The sequence below is a fragment of the Pelodiscus sinensis genome, chromosome 19, assembly GCF_049634645.1.
Source record: "Pelodiscus sinensis isolate JC-2024 chromosome 19, ASM4963464v1, whole genome shotgun sequence".
In the NCBI taxonomy this organism is placed as follows: domain Eukaryota; kingdom Metazoa; phylum Chordata; order Testudines; family Trionychidae; genus Pelodiscus; species Pelodiscus sinensis.
In genome coordinates this window covers 27,363,117-27,386,267 of record NC_134729.1, presented here as the reverse complement: position 1 = coordinate 27,386,267, position 23,151 = coordinate 27,363,117, and the positions used below count along the sequence as shown (strand labels likewise).

The 23,151-nt window shown below is 53.1% G+C and overlaps 1 protein-coding gene and 1 long non-coding RNA gene across 6 annotated transcripts in view; one reads left to right on the top strand and one right to left on the bottom strand.

Moving 5' to 3' along the window:
* Positions 1-939: 939 nt before the first annotated feature.
* On the bottom strand, positions 940-21,069 carry LOC142819044 (uncharacterized). Its single transcript, XR_012896733.1, has 3 exons — positions 20,559-21,069; positions 10,661-10,799; positions 940-1,771 (listed from the first exon to the last, which is right to left on the bottom strand). It is a non-coding gene; the product is annotated as an uncharacterized LOC142819044 (long non-coding RNA).
* The window catches only part of DOT1L (DOT1 like histone lysine methyltransferase), a 115,337-nt gene continuing 111,211 nt past the window's right edge, over positions 19,026-23,151 (top strand). For 3 of the 5 annotated variants that reach the window (XM_075903195.1, XM_075903196.1, XM_075903197.1), the window contains exon 1: positions 19,026-19,289. In XM_075903195.1, the coding sequence (XP_075759310.1) occupies positions 19,209-19,289 (81 nt within the window). In that variant the 5' untranslated portion in view covers positions 19,026-19,208. The remainder of the gene's footprint in view (positions 19,290-23,151) is intronic. The other 2 variants (XM_075903194.1, XM_075903198.1) reach the window with 2 other exon arrangements.

Sequence of the window (23,151 nt, the reverse complement as noted above, 5' to 3'; positions counted from 1 at the left end):
CAATCGGGGCTTTTTTGCGCAAAAGCGCATCTAGATTGGCACAGACACTTTTCCGCAAAAAGTGCTTTTGCGGAAAAACGTCCGTGCCAATCTAGACGCTCTTTTCCGAAAATGCTTTTAACAGAAAACGTTTCCGTTAAAAGCATTTCCGGAAAATCATGCCCCTCTAGACGTAGCCAGGGCGTAGCCTTTGTTCAAAATGATTTCTTACCTATATTCAGTGTCAACCCTCCCCGTTGGTTGGAGCACCCATCTTTCTCAGCTTGCAAAAGCTCTGTTCCCTTGAGTCTGTCTAGGGATGGATGCCAAATGGCCTCTCTCCTTGCCTGGATCGTTGACAGTTCAGTTAACCTGTGTACAGATACAGGAGGACATTAGGTTTTCCTGCCAGGGGTCTTCCCACCGCCTTGCTGACTTGTATGTCAGTGGCGCTTCCATTGTTTCTGTTCACACCTTCCTTAATTTCACTGGAATCGGGCAAAGAGCTGCTTTCCCTCTTTTGTGGCGGAAACCTGTTTTTCCCTGTTTGGCCACTGACTTTAAAACATAATATGATGAAATATCCATACTTCCTCATACAGCATTGATAGAGACACGGGCATCACAATGTGTGGTGTTAGCTTTCAAAGAAGACTTCACTCTTTATAATACAGTAATATTGTGTACAGGTTTGATGGTGCTTTAAAGGCAGATTAGCGGACCCAGCTGGAAGGCAGGTGGATCAGAGTTTAGGCCACTTTAATTCGAGTGGGAAACCATCTGCTTTGCAGGGAGCAGACAAGCTAAATCACTTGATTGATCCCTATAGGGCTGTGGGGCCAGGGACATCCCCATCCCAGTGCAGCCCCACCTCTGCCCCACCCCTTCCCCAAGACTCGCCCCTGAATGGCCCCCGTTTCACCCTCTAGGCCCTTCCCCCATGGAATGCAAAAGGCGACCTGTTGCTGCCTGCAGGAAGTGCTACGGGAGAGTTACTCAGTGGTGCTCTGCCCTGTAACTCAGTCCCGAGCTGACCGCGCGAGCACAGACGTAAGGAATGCTGTGCTGCTGGAGGCTGTCTCTTTCCGCTTAGATACAAAACTGACGTTCTGACCATTTGTGGTCATTGCCCTCGGTTATTTCTAATCATCCTACTGTATATTTTAGAAATGAGCGTCTGGCTGGCTGTCCTTCAGTGAGCCCGTTTGGTCAAGAACGCCTCTTAAACAGGAAGAGCTAGGGCCACCAAATTTGGCAGGCAGCTTCCTTCGATCATAACTTAAAGCAAGGTCAGGGTTTGGCTGTGCCAGGACAATGGGATGTCCATAGAATTCGATTGTTTCTCATAAACGGGAAAGGGAGGAGTCTTGTAGGAGGGATGGTTATACTGCAGCAAGGGGCCAGAGATGGGGGCCAGGACAGCTATAACGCCACTGGCCCAGCACAGAACAGGGATGGAGAAAGAGACAGCTATCTACTGTCTGTGTTTGTCTGTGAATCTGTCACCCAGCTGGGGGACATGTACCCCTCCCCCAGCTGTGCCCAATGCAGCTGTAGCGGTCATGGACAGGCACTTCTCACCTGGCCCCAAGCTGCTGTCCTGGGGCAGTCTGTGGACTGACCTCCTCTTCCCCAGCCCCGCCCTCGAGCGATGAGTGAAATGAAGAAAAACAAAACCGATTCGAGTTAAGGACCCGAGCGACACCGAGTAAATCTCCCAGTGGAACCATACAGTTCCATGAGAGCCCTTCAGCCATTCATTCCTATGAGTCTGGGAGCGTGTTCTACGGATCTAAAAGAGATGAAAGGAGACAAAAGGCACAGAAATGTTCTTAAATCGGCTGGAGGATGGCATGGGCAGTGCCCTCAGCAAGTCTGCGGGTGGTGCTAAGCTGGGGGGAGAGGGAGACCTGCTGCCAGAGCCGGCCCATCCTTAGGATGGTCTGGAGCAGCTGCCACAGGCCCCGTGTTTTGGGAGACTCTCTGGTGGTTGCCTCAACCATCCTATGGGTAGGGCCCAGGGTGGCCCGGGTGTTGCTGGGGGGTCTGGTTCAGGGCACCGACAGGAGCTGGAGTGACCTGGCAGCCTGCTCTGCTGGGCCCCACCCTGCCCCCCTCTCACTGCCCCCTCATCGCCACAGGGAAGCTGAGCCCAGCAGGCTGGGAGAGGGGGCAGAGCAGGTTGCTGGATCGCTCCAGCTCCCACCACCATGGTGAGTGGAGGGGGTGATCCCTGCTGCCACCCCGAGCCAGGCCCCCCCGGTAATCCCCTGGCTCCGGTTGCTTGGGGGAGAGGCTTCAGGAAAGGGGGCGGAGCTGGGGCAGGAGGGGGTGGAACGGAGCAGGGCTTGTGGAAGGAATTGGGCAGGGCAGGGTGACCCACATGCTGGTGGGGAAAGATAGGGCCCAGCGTGATGGAGACAAACTGGAGGATTGGGCCAAAAGGATCTGATGGGCAGAGCCATCCCGGGCATAGGATGGTCCCAGCCCGCTGCGCTCGGCTTCTCCGTGGCAGCTGGCAGTAGAGTGCCCCAGACCCAGCACGCTCTGCTGCCTGCCATCACGGAGAAGCGGGGTGAGTGCATGGGGCGGGGGTGACCCTGCTGCCTTTGTGTGCCAGGCGTCCCTGTAATCCCTTGGGCCCCATTGCTCCGGGGAAGGCAGAGCAGAGAGGGGGCCTGTAGAAGGGGTGAAGTGAAGACGGGGCTTGTGGCAGGAGGAGGGGTTGCCCCCAGCCCTGTACCCCCTTCGGGATGACCCTGCTGATGAGATTTAAGTAGAAGTGCAGAGTCCTGCACTTGTGACGGAAGAATCCCAGGCATTGTTACAGGCAGGGGACCAAGTGGCTAAGCAGCAGTTCTGCAGAGAAGGATCTGGGGATGACAGTGGATGAGAAGCTGGATACGAGACAACAGTGTGCCCTGTAGCCAAGAAGGCTAATGGCATGGTGGGCTGCATTAAGAGGAGCATTGCCAGCAGATCCAGAGAAGTGATTATTCCCCTTTATTCGGTGCTGGGGAGGCCACATCTAGAGAATGGTGTCCAGTTCTGGGCCCCCCGCTACAGAAAGGATGTGGATGCATTGGAGAGGGTCCAGCGGAGGGCAACCAAAATTATTGGAGGGCTTGAGCACATGACCTACGAGGAAAGACTGAGCGGGAGGATGGACAGGGGCTGAAGGGAGGATGGACAGGGGCTGTTCTCAGTGGTGGCAGGTGGCAGAACAAGGAGCAATGGTCTCAAGTTGCAGTGGGGGAGGGCTGGGTTGGATCTGGGGAAAAACTATTTCTCTAGGAGGGCGGAGAAGCGCTGGGCTGGGTTCCCTAGGGAAGGGTGGAATCTCCATCCCTAGAGGTGTTTAAGTCTCGGCTTGACAAAGCCCTGGCTGGGTTGATTTAGTTGGATTGGTCCTGCCTAGAGCAGGGGGCTGGACTTGATGACCTTCTGAGGTCTCTTCCAGCTCTATGGTTCTATGATTTGGACTTATTCAGTCTGCAGAAGAGAAGAGCGAGGGGGGATTTGAGAGCAGCCTCCGACCACCTGAGGGGGGTTCCCAAGAGGCTGGCGAGAGGCTGTTCTCAGTGGTGGCAGGTGGCAGAACAAGGAGCAATGGTCTCAAGTTGCAGTGGGGGAGGGCTAGGTTGGATATTAGGACAAGCTATTTCCCTAAGAGGGGGGGGGGAAGCACTGGGATGGGTTCCGTGGGGAGGGGGTGGAATCTCCATCCCTTGAGGTTTTTGTAATTTTTAAAGAAATGATTCCTCCTTGATTTTGCCTCAGTCATACCGAGGATGTCAAGTCTGGTCAGAGAAGTTCTTGGGAGGGGAGCATCTTGTAATGGGGGGGGAGGAGGAGGGTGTCTTCCACCTTAAAGGAAGGGCTGGGCTGGGAATGGTCTGTGTTTGTACAGCGTTTAGACAAGTGCGATCCTTGGTCCATGACTGGTTCCCCTAGTGGCTACAATAATATATATATAATAGAAACGAACGTTTAACAAAGAAGGGCTGTCTCCCAAGAGCTCATTAGGCCTTGTCAGGTTGAGAGAGGGGTTTTGTGTGTGTTTGCCCCCCTCCCCCCCGCTCCTTAGTGTTCAGTTTTCCCTCTCTTCTGCCCTCAGATCTTCACTAGTTCTCTGCTCACCACAGGGCAGTGATACAGGCTCCAATAGGAGGTTCTGTAAGGGGTCTCCTGCGGCTCACGGTATTAAGACATCGTGTGACTGAGTTATTAACCAGTCCAAGTTACTAGCCAATCAGGAGGCTTTTCTGTGTTTTCCTTGTTATGGCTCAATCTCAGTTGATAATATAATAATACTTGGGCTGTGAGAGAGATGATGGCTGTGTCAGGCCGAGGTTTGGGGGAAGGGCAGGCTGGTCCTTAAGGCAGGTTAGCTGGGGCTCCTCTGGCCACAGTAGGTAAGAGGCCTTAGGGCTCAGGTGGTCAAGTGGGGTGGGGCCTCGCTCAAAGGCGGGTTCACCCATCGCCCATGACTGAGGTTCCCAAGAGGCTGGAGAGAGGCTGTTCTCAGTGGTGACAGAACAAGGAGCCATGGGCTCACATTGCAGTGGGGGGGGAGGGGGGGGGGTCGAGGCTGGATTTTGGGAAACGCTATTTCCTTTTGAGGGTGGTGAAGCACTGGGATGGGTTCCCTAGGGCAGTGGTCCCCAGCCTTTTGGGGCTGCTGGGCGCCTGGGGGAGGGGCCACTCACACGCTGGGTGCCTGGGGGCGGGCCACGCATGGGCCCGGGGGCGGGGCCACCCATACGCCGCACTCCTGGGGCCGGCGCTACACACCCAGGGGTGGGGCTGCCCATACGCCGCGCGCCCGGGACTCGAACAGCCCATGTGCTGCATGCCCGGGGCTGCTGCCAGCGCCTCTCATGTGCCGCGTGCCCAGGCGCTGGCAGCAACCTTGGGCCACACGCCTAGGGCCGGTGCCGCTCCTGTGCCGCGCGCCCAGGGGCGGGAATGCCCATACGCCACACACCCGGGGCCGGCATAGCCCATGCACCACGCACCTGGGGGTGGGGCTGCCCATGTGCCGCCTGCCTGGGGCCAGCCCCGATTACTCGGCTGGCGCACAGAAATGGCCCGACGGGCGCCATGGCACCCATGGGCACTGCTTTGGGGGCCACTACCCAAGGGAGGGGGTGGAATCTCCATCCCTAGAGGTTTTTATGTCCCGGCTTGACACGGCCCTGGCTGGGATGATTGAGTTGGATTGGTCCTGCCTTGGGCAGAGGGCTGGACTCGATGATTTCTAAGGTCTCTGCCAGCCCTGGGATTCTAGGAGTCTAACCTGTACCCTTTTACCGATGGGGGTTCTGCACAGACAGGTGGCATGGCTTGCTCGTGGTCACCCCACAAGTGAAGAGCAGGGTTGGAAGGATCTGGCACTTACTGGTGTGCAGACCAAACAGTGCTGCTCCTGAACTAGCTGCTCTTTTTGGAATCTGGGTGTGCCGACTTCGGTGTTTACAAGGTCACGTGCGCAGAAAGAAGGGAGGCTGATTTTCTCCCCGGACCGGTTGGGATTGGTCCTGCCTAGGGCAGGGGGCTGGACTTGATGACTCCTGAGGTCTCTTCCAGCTCTAGGATTCTATGACCAGCAAGTGCTTTGCCAACATCATCTTCAGGTGGATGAGGAAGGGCTCGTATGCAAACAGAACACAAAGGGCCTGCTGTGTTAGCCAGAATCCCCCCCCCCGAGCATGGTACGCTTGGGGAGTGGCTGCATGTATATTCGATATGGGTAACTCTAGAGTGAAGGAGGCGGGAGAGCCTGCCCTTGCCTGCACTCTCTTAGCTGCATGTATAGAATTGCCAGAGCCCCTAGACCCATTTACAAGCTTGAACACACATACCAATCGTGGCCCCGATCCTGCAGTTGTATTCAGGAGAACAGACTTGGCTCAGTGGGGCCTGGGTGGTGTCCCCCGTACACTGTGCTTGTGCGGCTGCTCAGGGAGGGGTGTCGACAGACTTGCCTGGCTCTGGACAAGGTGGATGGGGCTGGCGTTGTGTACCCAGAAGGGGCGGGGCTAGGGTCAGCCAGCCCTCAGCACCGCCTGGAGCGCACCGTGCCGCGCGGCTCCTCCCCGAGCCAGCCCTCAGCTCTGGCACATGCTGCACGGCACCCCGTAGAGATTTAAAGAACCAGGGACTCTAGTTGCTGCCTCTATGGGAACTCCGGGCCCTTTTGAATCACCAGTCCAGAGGGCAACTGCCCTCTTTGCCCCCTACCTCCCGTTGGCAGGACCGTGCTCAGGAGAGATACAAATGCGGATTAGCAGAGTGCCCCCAGCGAGGTTTTTGTTTCTACTGGTGGTGCACATTGGCACATGCATGGGTGCACATGGAAAATTTTATTCTGCACAGTGATGGAAAAGACTAGAGGGACCAACGGTCTGAGGCTCCCTGAGGTGGTCCAACTTCAAGGATCCAGTTGCTGGATCTGGGCCTATATATATTTATTAACTGCTTCATGCACTGCTGAAATGTGGCCGCCCAGGTACATGGTATTTGTAGCTTAAGGATCGGAAGTGGATATAAATTTGATGTCAAATAGAAACTGCAGGAAAATGTAGGGAGCCAAAAATGTAAGAGCCAGATTGAAATTTTTGGCAGCACAGCAGAGCTAACACCCAGTGCTTGTGAGAAGGGCTGTAATAGATGCTCTTCGCTGACCCCAAAATCCTAGACTTCATGCACAGTGCTCCTTGTACACTGCTAAAGCGATTGATTCTGTACTGAACTGGGCAGATGAGTTCACTAGCTCTGCATCCTGGAGGACGGGGTGCAGAACCTTTTGGGGTCCGTGGGCCACTTACCCACGGAAAAATCAGTCAGGGGCCACATGCAATCGAGAAGTAAAAAAACCCTGAGAGATCCTCACCGGCTTGGCCCCCGGCTGAGAAGCAGAAAGACCCTCCCCGCATTCCTCTCATGCCAGAGCCTGGGGGGCCTAGGCTAGTAGATTTTGGGTGCTCCAGCCTTGTGGGGAGGCAATGGGGGGACTGGAGCACCAGTGCTGGGGGTCTGGTGGGACTGAGTCTCGAGGGCGGATCCAGGCCTTAGCTTCCCCTCCCCCGCTGTAGGATTTCTCTCTCTGACCATGTGCTTAGGGACTCCAGTCACAGGTCTGTACACCACTGTTGGGAGCACAGGTTAAAAAGATGGTCCGTGACCCAATGAGTTTACGAGCCACGTTTTGAGAGGGAGCATGGTCCGGTGGGCTGGCCGTGGGTGCAGTCCCTTGTTTTGCCACAGGCTTCCTGCCTGAGCTTGGGCAAGTTTGTCTCTGCCACCTCCGTTCTCCATCTCTAAAATGGGGCAAATTGCACTGGGGCATGCCCTGGGGAGCTCACAGGACAGGAATTAGAGTCCCATCAAAACCCAGTCTCTATAGCCAGGTTACAAGAGAGCACACTGGGGAGATGGAATAAGCAGGTGGCCTGTGAAGTGACAGGTATTTCTTTAGTTAGTACAAAGAGCATTAGCCATGGCTACCTTTGTAGCCACCTGGATTTTCCTTGAGTCTCCCTTCCAATCAGAGACCCCACCCAGCCTGAGACAGATTAACCTGCTGCTAAGCCTTTGAAGAGGTGATTGGTTAAAGCATTTTCTTTGTCCTACTAGGAGCCTCAAGGTGCCATTCTTAGGGGCATGGGTGTGCTTGTGACTGCAAGTGAAGGGATTAAATTAGCACATGAATTGTTCAGATAGCTGGGCCAGGGGAGCCATTCTGTGTTAAGTAGCATCATTCACTCTTTCCCTTAACAGTCCATGCCCCTGTTGGAAAAGCCTAGAGGGATTCAGTATCACCCAGCTTTGAAGTTTTCCAGGCTGCTTTGTCAGAGCTAAAAGTAAGTTTAATAGTCTGTGCTAAGAGCAAGTTGCTCCTCAAAGCTATCCCTGCAGGAGGAGGAGGAATACTTAGTCAGCGATAGGAACTATATTTCAAAATCTTAAATGTTTATTACTACACTCTATGCACGGCCATAGCTTAGGTAGCCCAAGAGCTAAATTCAGCTCACGTAGGCCTTACCGGAGTTAGCTGGTGCTAAAAATACCCCTTTTCTCCAGAGGGGTTGGACCTTTCTGTACAGTGGGGCTGCTGAGAACCACTGAACCAAACTGTAAACCCTGTGTACAATAGAAACCACTTCAGGCTAGTGTGTGCCTGGGATCGGATTCAAGAAGACAATCAAACATTGTGCACTGATCCAGATGTTGTCCTGGATTCTCCTGCCAGTCCGTGCAGCCTGAGTGGAGTAAACACAGGAGTTCGAATCCCAAAATTCCATGCTAACCCCAGTCCCAGTGAGGGATGTTAAAATGGGTTTAAATAAATAACCATGTAACTGCTCTACATTTAGCAGTTGCATGTTTACATGTGGGGCCAGGTAGCTCCCTCCTGCACTTCCTCACCACTGCTGCCTCTGTATCAGAGGCAGCAACACAGGGAATGGGGAAGGTGGCTCCATGGGAGTGCGTGGGGGTTCCCACCTGCCCCCCCGGGCTGCTGCCTCTGTTTAAGAGGCAGCAGCACAGGGGTGAGGGGAAGAGGTGGCTCCCTGGGAGCCAGTGCACTTGAGGAACTGGCTTTTAAGCTGGTTCCCTGTGTGTAAACATAAGAACATAAGAACATAAGAATGGCCGTACTGGGTCAGACCAAAGGTCCATCTAGCCCAGTATCCTGTCTACCGACAGTGGCCAGCACCAGGTGCCCCACAGAGGGTGGACCGAAGATAATGATCAAGCAATATGTCTCCTGCCATCCCTCTCCAGCCTCTGACAAACAGAGGCCAAGGACACCATTTTATCCCCTGGCTAATAGCCTTTTATGGACCTAACCCTCATGAATTTTTCCAGCTTCTCTTTAAACTCTATTATAGTCCTAGCCTTCACAGCCTCCTCTGGCAAGGAGTTCCACAGGTTGACTACACACTGTGTGAAGAAGAACTTTCTTTTATTAGTTTTTAACCTGCTACCCATTAATTTCATTTGGTGTCCTTTAGTTCTTCTATTATGGGAACTAATAAATAACTTTTCTTTATCAGCCCTCTCCACACCACTCATGATTTTATAGACCTCTATCATATCCCCCCTCAGTCTCCTCTTTTCTAAACTGAAAAGTTCCAGTCGCTTTAACCTCTCCTCATATGGGACCCGTTCCAAACCCCTAATCATTTTAGTTGCCCTTTTCTGAACCCTTTCCAAGGCCAAAATATCTTTTTTGAGGTGAGGAGACCACATCTGTACACAGTATTCAAGATGTGGGCGTACCATAGTTTTATTCAGGGGCAGTAAGATATTCTGGGTCTTATTTTCTATCCCTTTCCTAATAATTCCTAGCAACCTATTTGCCTTTTTGACTGCCGCTGCACACTGTGTGGAAGTTTTCAGAGAACTGTCCACGATAACTCCAAGATCTCTTTCCTGATTTGTCATAGCCCCCATCATACTGTACGTATAGTTGGGGTTATTTTTCCCGATGTGCATTACTTTACACTTATCCACATTAAATTTCATTTGCCATTTTGTTGCCCAAAATGTAATGGGAGCTTGCGTGTAACCGTGCACGTTAAACGATGAACCTACGCTCATCGGTTACCCATGTACACGGTTACACTTTCACTTCCCTGGTTCCTGCACCTATGCTTTTCTTGTCATATGAATACCCCCCATAGAGTCCTGAATGCTACCTGTGCAATGCTCAGAGCCACAGAGCCATTTGGTGAATTACTCACCCAGGCCAGCTCAGACGTTGTTGCCAATGTTCATGATTTGGCCATGAGCTTTGTGATAACTATTGCTTGCTTTAAAGCCCCAGGCTCCTGGAATCAAGAGGCTGTGCAATGGCTTCTACCTCCCGTCTTCTTTTTTTAAAGTGAATTTCTAGCACTTGTGGCTGAGGAGAAAGCTTCAACGAGTGACCGGGAAGGAAATAAAAAAAATCCACATCTGTTACTTTCACAGGATCTCATGATTTTAAATCCAATCTCCTGATTTTTCACCTTTTGACAAGAGCAAGGAAGATAATCTTGACTCCCACCCTATGTGCTGACCATTTCCTGGGCACGGGGAGAGTGGGGTTCCCTGATTAGTCTGAGGACACAGAGGGGAGCCAGTGTTAGAACTGGGTGTATTATGGAGTTTTGTGATTCAAACTCCTGTGTTTACCCCACTGAGGCTGCACAGGCTGGCAAGAGAATCCAGGGCTACATTTGGCCCTGGGTAATCAATCCTTCAGTGAACAATGTTTGATTGTCTTCCTGAATCTGATCCTTTTTAGTGCCATGATTTGGAGCCCAGAAGCTTCACTCTGGACCTTCAGGGGCTGCTCTACCTACCTTTTCATCAGTCTTATCGGTGTAAATATGGCTTACCCGGTCAAAGTACAAACATTTCTCATGTGGGTAAGCGTGGGGACAGTTGGTAGTCATGCCTGCCTGGCCGCGCCCTGTTTTACTTCATGTACCAAATGCCAGTGACTAATGCAGTTGTCTTGTTTGGCTTGTTTGGCAAATCTATTTGGATCACATATAAATATGAGAGAGAAACAGTCCTGAATTGCAGGAGGTGGGGGGTGTAAATGGGGAAAGGAAATGGTTTTTAGAAACACCACCAACCCTTTGATGCAGTCAGGTGCTTTCTATAGACAAAAATAACTTCTTACCCTTGATTCTCTACGAGCCAGGGACGAAAGTCCATCTCAAGCAAAGGCTGTCTGGCAGTATCTGGAGAAAGGGGTTGAATGCTTCTGCTGGAAGGGAAATCTTTGCCAGTTTCCCTCTGCAGTTTGAAGAGACCTGCCACTGAAGACAATACTAGTGTGATTATTTTAGGCATCTTAGAAAAATGTATTTAATCCTGTCTCTCTCGCTCTGCTGTTCAACCACGCTTTTAAATGCAGAACTGCTTGCTGGCTTGGATCAGCTCTTTCAGAGCAGAGATATACATTAAAATGTGATGACTCAGAGGGATTAAGGGCATTCGGAGCATTAAATGTTTGGTCTCTTATTTCAGTGTTGCATAGGCCAGTATAATTGTTTATAATTAGTTGGTTGCTCATTGTGAAGTAAAATGGAGAGCTTGGTCTGGTTCCTAATATATAGGTGTGTCCACTTCACAAAAAATATTTGCATAGCTGACGTGTTGTTGGCAGTAGAGACTGAATTAACAATTAAATCCATCTAGCTGTGAAAAAGGGGTGCCTTGTACCCCATAATTAGGTTGACCTAACTGCTGGGGGAGACATGGCTAGGTTGATGGAAAGGTTCTTCTGCCATCTTAGCTACTGACCCTCGGAGACATGGATTAACTACATCAGCGGTTCTCAAACTGTGGGTTGAGACGTGTCCCATTTTAATGGGTCACCAGGACTGGTTTAGACTTGCTAGGGCAATGGAGCTCAATCGAGGGTAATGGTGCTTAATTTTCACTCCCCCCCTCTCCTGGAGATGTGTGCTAATTTTTACTGTAGAAGTTTGAGAACCCATAAACTGTGTGGATGGAGGAAGCATCGACAGCACAGCGCTGCAGCTGTAGAGTAGACCAGGGACTCTCGACCTTTCCAGACTACTGTGCCCCTTTCAGGGGTCTGATTAGTCTTGTATCTCCCCTTTTCCCCTCCCATAGCTGCTTACAAAATCAGACATAAAAGTACAAAAGTGTCACAGGACTGAAAAATTGCTTCCTTTCTCATTTTACCATATTATAAACGAATTGGAATATAAATATTGTGCTTATATTTCAGTGTATAGTGCCATATGTATATATACCTATTTCCTAGAACTAGAAGGGACCTTGAGATGTCATCGAGACCCCTGCCCTGCTGGCAGGACCAAGTACCATCCCTGTCAGATTTGCCCCAGATCCCTAGGTGGCTCCCTTGAGGGCTGAGCTCACAATACTGGGGTTAGCAGGCCAATGCTCAAACCACTGAGCTATCCCTCATCCCCAAGATTTATATTGTTTTAGTTTGATGTTGTTTTTTAATTTGTACTGACTTGGCTAGTGTTTTTTAGGTAGTCTGCTGGAAAACCAGGCAAATATGGGTTGATATTCCACCTGGAAGACTTTTGCGTTCCCCCAGGGCTACATTTACACACCCCTGGGTGTCGACATGCGCCTAGACTACACACAGTATTTATATGGCATAGCTAGTTCAGTTAGCCCTGGTGCACACTAGGGCAGGGGTCTCCAATCTTCTTAAGGACGAGATCACTTTTTGAATTTAAATGCAATCCAGGATCTATCTCAAACCCAAATATCTTTGCCCCGCCGTCTTTGTGCCCCTTCTCCAAGGCCCTGTCCTTGTTCACTCCATTCTTCCTCCCTCCCCATCCTTCCCCCCTTTTATCAGGCAGGGGCAGAGGGTGGGGGTGCAGGCTCTGGTTTTAGGGATTTGGAGTGTGGGAGGGGCTCTGAGCTGAGCCTGGGGCAGAGGTTGGGGTGCAGGAGGGGGGGCCAGGCTCTGTAAGGGAGTTTGGGTCTAGTGGGGCTCAGGACTAGGGCAGGGGCTTGGGGTGCAGGAGAGGGTACACGACAGGGACACAGGGATTGAGGATGCAGACTCTAGCAGGACACTGCTTACCACAGGTGGCTCTTGGGAGGGGGATGCAGTGGGGCTAAGGAAGGCTCACCCCTTCCCTGGTCCTGCACCACTCTCAAAAGCAACCAGCAAACTCCTTCCATCCCAAACTCTGTGCCCACCCCACCCTTCTGTGGAGATAAAATGCAGGGTGGGAGAGGGGAACAGCTCCAGGGCAAAGGACAGGAGGTACACAGCAGTGGAGGGAGGGGCAGTTGAAGTGCGGGCACTTGATAGCTGCTTGGCCAAACCAGTCAAGATCACCTGTCAGAGGCTGCAAGCTCTTCTGGTAGATCCCGATCGACTGGTTGGTGACCACTGCACTAGGGGATAAATTTGAATTAAGATACGCGTGTTGTGTAAATTGAGTAGCTCATGGTGAAGTGTGTTAACTCGAATTTTGACACAGTTCACACTGCAGGAAGTCGAAGGGAGCACCCTCTCCATTCAAATTAGCATGTCTTCACTAGACTTGCTCATTCGAACCCCAGAAGATCGACTGTGGCGGCTTTGATCTTATCTGTAGTGTAGACATGGCCTTAGGGGAGTGGCTTCTTTTGCGTCTCTAGCTAGACTAGTGTGCACATGGCATACTCGTGTACATGTAGTATTGCACAGTATAGTTCTAGTCCCCTTCCCATATGGGAATAACTAGCAGTCCTGTTATAACTGAATCCACACTAGGATTAAAGCGCCTTAACTTTTGTGTGCAGGCAAGCCCCAAGGCAGGGGTCCTTAGCTTCCTCGGATCCTGTCTCCAAGGCTCAGAGTCTAGCCCAGTCCCCCCAGCAGTAGGGACTCCACGCTGGCCCTCCAACCCCCTCCCCCGCATTGCCCCACCACAGGGCTGGAGCACACAAACTCTACCAGGATGTGCTCGCCAGGGGTCTGGTGTGTGAAGGGAACGTGAGGAGTGTCTTTCTCCTTCTCAGTTGGGGACCAGTCAGTGTGCGGGTGTGTTTGTATTATTTGTTTCTCACTTGTATGTAGCCCCCCCCCCCGACTGATATTTGGTGGGTCAGTGGCCCCCTGACCCAAAAAAGGTTCCCCACCCCTGCCGTAAGGTGTTACATTAGGTCACAGAAACTTTCTGTGTGCTCAGGTTTCTCTGTACTGGTGATAAATAGATTTTGGCCAGGAGGGATGTCAAGCCATCACCTTTTGTGGAGTGTTTAATTCCCTTAATTCTAGAACCAATGGAACCATTATTCACTCAAAAGGCAACAAAGCGTGACTATTTGTGGAACACTGACAATGGGACCGTCATTGCCCAGAGGTGCTGGGCTTTTAGAGGGTTTGTATTAAGCCAGACAGGGCTGTATTTCAGTGGTGAATGAAATGGATGCAGCTTGCAAAGTGCTTTGGAATGAAAGGGGCAGATGCAGATGATTTTTGTTTTCAAATGTAATAGGATTCTTCCAGAAAGATTAGACCTGAACTCAGGGGTTTGGGGATGATTTTTATTTTGTTTTTGGTGTTGAAAACACACACCAGGCAACATCTCAATTCATGAGTCACCTGGCAGGTCAGTATCATCCCCATTTTACAGATGAGGGGACTAATGCACAGTGATGTTAAGTGATTTGCCCAAGGTCATCCACCAAGCTAGTGACAGAGCTAGAAATAGGACTCAGCTCTTCTGAGTGCCAGTCTAGTGCTCTACCACATTGCCTTCCTTTATCATGACCCCTTTGAGGGAAACACTATGGCTCAGATTATCCTGTAAAGACTTACTATATCTGTCTTAACTTTACCTCCCATGAATCCTAGAAATGCAGGGCCAGAAGGGAGTGCACTTACTTAATCTAGCCCCCTGTGCTGAGCCAGTACCAGGTGACTCTAGAACATCCCTGACTGGTGTTTGTCTCACCCATTATGAATAAGAATCACCTCTAAGAATGAGGATTCCACAACCCCATTGGAAGCCCATTCCAGTGCTTAACTATTCTTCTAGTTAGAAAGGCTTTCCTGATCTAAACTAAATGTCATTTGCAGCAGCTCTTGTCCTACCCCAGTGGATGTGGAGAATAATTGTTCGCCATCTTTCTTTGTAACAGCCCTTCACTGAAGACTATTATCAGGTTCCTTCCCACCCCATCCCATCTTTCCTCAAGTCTAAACATGCCTTTCCTTATCAGTCAGATTTCCTAAATCTTGTACTGGTTTTGTCTTAGAGAGGTAGCCCTGTTAGTCTGTATCTGCAAAAACAATGAGTTGTCCTGTGGCACCTTAGGGTACATCTACACAGCTGTGCTGTTCCGGGATAACGTCTGTTATCCCGAAATAGCGTGGTGCGCATTCTTAACAGCGCACCCATTATTTCAAAATAACGTGTGGCTTATTCCGGCCTACTGTAAACCTCGTTGCATGAGGAATAAGGAAGGCGCTGGGATAGCGCTCTATTTCAAAATAAGCTATGCAATAGCAAAATAAACTATGCACGCACGACTGTGTAGATGTATCCTTAGAGACTAACAGATTAGGGTTTAAATTTTTGTGGATAAAACCCAATTCACCTGATGAATTGGGAGTGGAAGTTACAGAGCAGGGGTACATATAAGGACAACAAAAGAAGTGTGACTTGTGTTAATGAGGCTAATCAAGTCAGGGTGGATGTGGCTCATTCACAGCAGTTGATGTGGAGATGTGAATATCCAGAGAGGGGAAATTGCCTGTATAATGCTTTAACCAGTTAAGATCCTTATTCAATCCTATACTGATTTTTATTGAATTTGCAAGTGAATTCCAGTTCATGTCTCCCTTTGTAATTGGGTTTTGAAATTCTTTTGTGAAAGGATGGCTACTTTCAAATCTGAATCTTTTTTAAAGTGTGGTGCCATGAGTGGTTGGTGAACCCCTGGCTGGAGAAGAATAGCCCCTATTCCTGTTCCTTCTCCCCAAAGTTCTGTCCTGTCCCTCCCCTCCTAGAGGCAAGAGCCGCTCTTCCAAGTGTAGTCACCAGGCTTAAGCCCCACCCCAAGCTAGCCCCTCCAGTACCCGAGGTGCAAAGGGAGGGTAGGTGGCTAGAAATAACTAGCAAGATCCAGAGAGAAAGGTGTCTATGCATAAAGAAAATCAGCCTTCCCCTACTGATCTGAATACATTTGAATTATCTAAGTTAATGTCTACACTTTAGACATTTGTGCTGGCAAAACTTTTGTTGCTTGGTGTTGTGAAAAAACAGCCCTGAGCGACATACCTTTGGCCACCATAAGAACTCGTGTTCAGGGTGCTATGTCTGCATGAGAAGCTCTCCGGTGAGCGTAGCTAGTGCTACTCATTGAGCTGGTTTTATTATGCCAACGGGAGAGCTCTCTCCTGTTGACATAATGTGGCTACCAAGCCTTCTTATGGCGGTATTGGGGGCACTGTACTGCTGTAAGCTTCGAAGGGCATGTCTACACTTCAGTGTTATTTCGGAATAACTGACATAATTTTGAAATAACATAGTGCTTGCCAGTATGGTAGCAAGCCAGTATTTTGAAATAATTTTGAGCTGGAGGACTTCTTAGTCCGACTCCTGTAACCCTCATTTCACGGAAGTTGAAGGAAAAGTGTTCTTCCTTCAATTTCCTGCTGTGTAGACAGCGCCCCAAACCAAATTAAGCTATTTCGACTTCAGCTTCGCAATTGACGTAGCTGACCTGAGATATCTTAATTTGATTTTGCCCTGCAGTTGTAGATGGCCTAAATATTCTTTTATCCCTTTCTTCTTTCCCTGCTTTTGACTTGTGTTCCTTCCCCTTTGTCATTGTTTTTAATAACTGTATGTGGTATCCGGCCACAATTTACCATTTTAAGGAAGACTGAAGCACAATTGGCTTTCAGCCCCTCGGCCTTCTTGGGGGGTCGCCTGTTATTGGTAACAGTCCCACTGAAGTCCAGGTTGTCGCCTGCAAAGACTTTGCAGGACTCGTGCCTATGAATTCCCAGAACCAGGTACTTGCTTAATTTTTAGCTGTTAAAATGTAGTTTGTTTGGGGAAGGGGGGCGCGGAGCGTCAAAGCAGGAAAAGGGAAAGCAAGGCGCTGTCTCTCGTGATAGAAACACGGGGGCTATGTCTAGACTGGCATGATTTTCCGCGAATGCTTTTAACAGAAAAGTTTTTTCCGTTAAAAGCATTTGTGGAAAAGAGCGTCTAGATCGGCACGGACGCTTTTGCGCAAAAGCACTTTTTCCGGAAAAGCGTCCGTGCCAATCTAGACGTGGTTTCGTGCAAGAAAGCCCCAATCGCCATTTTCGCCATCGGGGCTTTTTTGCGCAAAACGGTTCTCAGCTGTCAACACTGGCCCTCTTGCGCAAAAGTATTCGCACAATTGGGCTTTTTCCCGAAGGGGAGAGTCATTGTCCTTGCCAAGAACACTGACAATCTTACATGAGATCGTCAGTGTTCTTGCGCAAATTCAAAGCCCAGTCTAGACGCAGCCAAGGAGTTGGGTGGCACTTTCAAATAGAGCAGATTTATTTAGCAGTGTCTGCAAGGACACACATGCCCTACTCAATGTGGTGTTGCTGAGGATCTCCCCCCTCCTCCCCCCCCCCCCCCCCCCGGACTCCTTGCTGCTTTTGCTGAAACAGATTAACAGGGCTACCGCTGTAGCATGCTGCAAGGGGGCTCCCGGCATTGCTCTGTGCCCCCCAGCCTGCCGGGAGGGGGGGGGGCTGGCTGTGCGTGGGGAGGGGAGCTCCTCCAGCCTTCTTGGGCTGGCTCCAGAGGCGGGGGGGGGGGCGTTTCCACGGGAACTGCTGACACAACCTTCCCCGTGCTCCCCCCGCCTGTACCCTGTACTCTGCCAGCCCCCGCGATCAGCATGTCCCGCACGTTTCGGGTGTCCTCGGCCCCACCCCTCCCGTCCTTTGCACTTTGGTACCTTCCACCGCCATGAGCCGGGCTGCAGCACAGCTGCCCACGGGGGCCGCCGCCGCCCCTGCTCCGCTGCACGCCGGGGCCCCTGGGAGCGGGGCGGGGAGCCCGTGAACCGAAGGGGGCGAATGGAAACCCCCGCAAGCCGGGGGGTGCAGCCTCCCCTCCTTGCAGCACGCAGCGAGCGAGGCGGGGGGGCAGCCTCAGGGGCGCCCCCTCTCTGGCCGGGGGGGGTGCAGCCTCCCCTCCTTGCAGCACGCAGCGAGCGAGGCGGGGGGGCAGCCTCAGGGGCGCCCCCTCTCTGGCCGGGGGGGGGTGCAGCCTCCCCTCCTTGCAGCACGCAGCGAGCGAGGCGGGGGGGGGCAGCCTCAGGGGCGCCCCCTCTCTGGCCGGGGGGGGTGCAGCCTCCCCTCCTTGCAGCACGCAGCGAGCGAGGCGGGGGGGCAGCCTCAGGGGCGCCCCCTCTCTGGCCGGGGGGGGTGCAGCCTCCCCTCCTTGCAGCACGCAGCGAGCGAGGCGGGGGGGCAGCCTCAGGGGCGCCCCCTCTCTGGCCGGGGGGGGTGCAGCCTCCCCTCCTTGCAGCACGCAGCGAGCGAGGCGGGGGTGCAGCCTCAGGGGCGCCCCCTCTCTGGCCGGGGGGGGGGTGCAGCCTCCCCTCCTTGCAGCACGCAGCGAGCGAGGCGGGGGGGCAGCCTCAGGGGCGCCCCCTCTCTGGCCGGGGGGGGTGCAGCCTCCCCTCCTTGCAGCACGCAGCGAGCGAGGCGGGGGGGCAGCCTCAGGGGCGCCCCCTCTCTGGCCGGGGGGGGGTGCAGCCTCCCCTCCTTGCAGCACGCAGCGAGCGAGGCGGGGGTGCAGCCTCAGGGGCGCCCCCTCTCTGGCCGGGGGGGGGTGCAGCCTCCCCTCCTTGCAGCACGCAGCGAGCGAGGCGGGGGGGCAGCCTCAGGGGCGCCCCCTCTCTGGCCGGGGGGGGGGGTGCAGCCTCCCCTCCTTGCAGCACGCAGCGAGCGAGGCGGGGGGGCAGCCTCAGGGGCGCCCCCTCTCTGGCCGGGGGGGGGGGGTGCAGCCTCCCCTCCTTGCAGCACGCAGCGAGCGAGGCGGGGGGGCAGCCTCAGGGGCGCCCCCTCTCTGGCCGGGGGGGGGGGGTGCAGCCTCCCCTCCTTGCAGCACGCAGCGAGCGAGGCGGGGGGGCAGCCTCAGGGGCGCCCTCTCTCTGGCCGGGAGGGGGGCCCCCCTTGCAAAGCGGAGGGGAGCGAGCCCGCTGCAGGCAGGACATCTGCCCCCCCTTTTACAGCTACAAGGCCCCCCCCGCGGAGACAAGGGGGGTGCCGGGTGCAAAGACCCCCCCAACGTTGTGCAAATACAATACATGCAAAAATCACCCCCCCCCCCACATGGACCCCCCCCGGTTAAAAATCTGAAAATAGAAACCCTGGAAAAGCCCCCCCATGAGCAGCAGAGCGCCGCCCCTGCCGGGGGTGGGGGCTGTCAGCAGGGAGGGCAGCTGAGGACAGGAGGGGGGGCTCGCTCGCGCTCTCGTCCTCCCCCCCGCGTCTGGCGCGTTGGTCGGGCCCGGCCCCGGCGGCTCATTGTGCTCGCTTCACGCCGGCCCAAGATGGCGGCGGCGCTGGAGAGCCCGGCCAGCCGCTGACTACAATAGCGGGAGCGAAGGGGAGCGGGCAGCCCCCCCCGCGCGGCCCCCGGCCCGCACCCCCCGCGCGGCCCCTCTAGCATGGTGCGGGGCCGCCGCCGCCCCCCGCTGCTGCCGACATGGGCGAGAGGCTGGAGCTCCGGCTGAAGTCGCCCGTGGGAGCCGAGCCGGCCGTGTACCCCTGGCCGCTGCCCGTCTACGTGAGTATCCGCCCTCCCCCCGCCGGGCCCCCCGCGCCTCTCGGGGCGCCCCGCTCCCGCCCGACCCCCCCTCCCCGCGCCTCTCGGGGCGCCCCGCTCCCGCCCGACCCCCCCCTCCCCGCGCCTCTCGGGGCGCCCCGCTCCCGCCCGACCCCCCCCCTCCCCCTCCCCGCGCCTCTCGGGGCGCCCCGCTCCCGCCCGAGCCCCCCCTCCCCGCGCCTCTCGGGGCGCCCCGCTCCCGCCCGAGCCCCCCCTCCCCGCGCCTCTCGGGGCGCCCCGCTCCCGCCCGACCCCCCCCCTCCCCCTCCCCGCGCCTCTCGGGGCGCCCCGCTCCCGCCCGAGCCCCCCCTCCCCGCGCCTCTCGGGGCGCCCCGCTCCCGCCCGAGCCCCCCCTCCCCGCGCCTCTCGGGGCGCCCCGCTCCCGCCCGAGCCCCCCCTCCCCGCGCCTCTCGGGGCGCCCCGCTCCCGCCCGAGCCCCCCTCCCCGCGCCTCTCGGGGCGCCCCGCTCCCGCCCTCCCTTCGCCGAGCCCCCCCCGCGCCTCTCGTGGCGCCCCGCTCCCGCCCGACCCCCCCCCTCCCCGCGCCTCTCGGGGCGCCCCGCTCCCGCCCGACCCCCCCTCCCCGCGCCTCTCGGGGCGCCCCGCTCCCTCTAGACCCGCCGTCTTTCGGGGCGCCCCTGTCCCTACCAATCCCCCCGATTCTGGGCCCCCCTTCCCGCCCGGCACCTCATGGGGCACCCCGCTGCCGGCCCCTGCCATGCGCCCGCCCCCGCCATGCACCTCACGCGGCGCCCCGCTCCTCGTCAGAGCCCCGCTCTTGGGGCACCCCCTCGCTGCCATGCACCCGCCGGGCTCCTCATGGGGGCCCCACCGCTCCCCGTTCATCCCCCCGCCCCCGTCTACCCGCGTGCTCTGGGCACCTCATCGCTGCACATTAGATCCAATCTCCTGCTCCCCGGGCACCCCCTGCGCCCTATGAGAGCCCCCCACCTGCGGCTGGGGCATCCCCCGTCAGATAGTCTCAGCTCTGGATGCCCCCTACTCCTACTTTACTCCTGCTCCCTTCCTTGCAGATCCTCCTGTGCCTTGGCCAGTCCCCATCAGGCTCTCCTTTTCTCTGGTACCTCCTCACTCCCTGTCCCCCTGGTTTGGCCACTGCCCTGTCCCAGACCCTCTTCCCTGTTTCCTATCAAATTCCCCTCCTTCTGGCACCACCTTCACCAGATTCCCCCTGCTTGAATGTTCTTCTTTCCCTGGTTACCCCACTCACCATTAGAAAACTCCGTTCTTGGATGCCCCCTGTCCAGTTCCCCCTTGCCTTCAGGCTCTCTCCTAGCCTGACACCCATGGGTTGTCATCCATAGGTGGTTGTCCCTTCCTCTCCAAACACTCCTTGTCCCTGGTAGCTCTGCTTCTCTGTCTCCCAAAGCAAACCCTTGTCCTCACTCTATCTAAACAGTCCCTGCCTAAAACACCTCTCCACTCCAGGCAGCCTTGAGTAGTGCCAGGCCCAAGTAGTTCCCATTTCTGCCACAGATTCCCTTATTTTATTCCTTCTTGTGTGTCTTTCTCTGTCCCCAAACAATTCCCCTGAAATCCACTTGGATGCCTTGCTGCCCCCACCCCAATCCTCAGTAGTCTGTCCCTGTTTCCCAGTCATTCTGTTCCATGTCCTGAATAATCATCCTTTCGATAAAAGATACTGTTTTATCCAACCCGTTTCCTAACCTTCATCACTGGTTATTGCCTGTCATTTGCCATCCAGCAGACACCCCTATCCTCAACAAGCCAGCACCACCTTTCTAGTCCGTGGATTCCCTATTTGCCCTCAAATAATCCCATTTCCTTTAGACTCCCAACCCAAGCAAATAATTCCTTTCTATAAATAAATCCTGTAATGCTATTTGGGATTATTTTTCTATAATTTCCTTTCTTCAAGCTGGCACCCTGCTTCTTACCCACCTTACTCTATTCTCCCTAGCCACTTTTCTCTATTCAGCCCAGATTTGGACTGGATATTTTGTCACTTTATTTTTTTTTCTTTCGATGGCAGGGGATGTAGGGACTGTACAAACTTGTAGCATTTGAATTACTGTAGTAAAAATAACTATAGGATGAAATATAGCAAGGAGGTAGGTTCTTAAAGTTTGCTTAACTCAGGGTCCTGTTTCTTGGGGATTTGACCTCTAAAATTGGTGGGCCTTCTCAGAGAAGGGGAGTGTGGTCAGAGGACAGCTAATAGAAAAAATTACATTCTTGATGAGCCCTTTAGTTCCTTTGACAGGTTAATAAAGACCCACTTTTGTTAAATTGTTTCAGACTAGGATCAAAAGGATTTGTAATTTTACAAATGTGAACATATAATCTAGGCTCTTCTTTCTGGTGGGGACGTGTGTCTGAAGTGCTCTGTCCGGGTTGCAGAAGGAGGTTATGGGTATAGGGGAAGGGGGAGAGAAATCTTAATTCCCGGTAGGAAAGGTAGGGTTTTGGAATTTGTGTGTGGTTGTTCAGTTGCAGCTTTCCTTGATTTTTTTTTTGTTAAAATGAACATTCGTGTTCCTTTTTTTTGTCAAGTTCCAAGTCAATGTTTCTGTTGACTATACATTATAATCCGCACCCCATGAATATGGTACTGATTTCCCTATCACATTTGTGTGTTTAAATAATCCACAAATTTGACTTTTCTGTCTGTCTTGAATCAAAGTGTTAGATATGTGATCCCTTAAAATGAGCATCTGTGTTCAAATTAGCAAAGCCTCACTAAGGAGAAACTTAACTATTTGTTTACTTACATATGCTTAGATGTCAGTGGAAAATTGATCTAGCCTTTACATCAAATATTTATCCCCTGCCATGTAAAAACACAGGGTGCAAATTGGTTTGCAAAGGGAAAGACAGGCAGTAGTCTTCTAAAAACTGATTTCGGTGCAACTGTTGTTTTTCATTCTTTGTAGTATTTTGTTGTTTTTGTCTCACATCACAAGGAGGACATGCTACTAAGATAGCTAATCTAAGGAACTTGGTAATGCTGATGCCCTGCCCTTATATACTGTCTTGCTTGTGACAGGGAAGACCACTACATACTTTCTGATTTTTAGTGCTGTTGGATGTGGCTGTGGCTTCCAAAACATCCTGCATATACAAGGACTTGCTATTTTTGATCATCCCGCTCCAGACCTTGAGCCCCTCAGCACTCACTACTTAATGCAACCTTTCCTGTTAGGGCAGTTCTGTCATGTGTGTTGTGCTCCTGCTGCACTTGAAATGACAGAAACTGAAAGTGTAATAGCGACCAGTTTAGTTTCATGCTTGTTATCACCTACTCACTTGTCTCTCCAAGCTGATTATATATAGCAATAAATATAATTATTTTTTTTGCATAAGCTAAGGCTTAGTCAGGAGAGGGGGACTAGGTTGGTGATATTAGTTTGAATTTCCTTGCTTAAAAAAGGAAACCATAATTTAATGTTACAAACTTGTAAGGTGTAGGGATAAAGAAATTATCTGGGGAAACTTAGCCAGGTGTTTCCAGGTTGCATGTGTATGTTTAAGATGTCAAAATATCCAGGCTCTTTTAGTGAGCAGGTTGCTTATCTGCATATAGGATTTAAGAAATGCCTTAGAAGTGGACCATCCTGTCATTAAGGTGGCCTCTCTGGGTTGCTTGTTTTTCCTACAGAGATACAGAAGTGAATCTTTCATCTGTGACTAATCAATATTTTGTACTGCAGCTCTGTTGAAGAGCTCACACTCCATAATATTTTTGTGGACAGCCTGCCACTACAGTCACTGCAACTAAGAACTGTAACGCTTTAGAAAGAAATTCTCTTTGCAGTGGCTGGCCTACTAACATTGTACTGTAT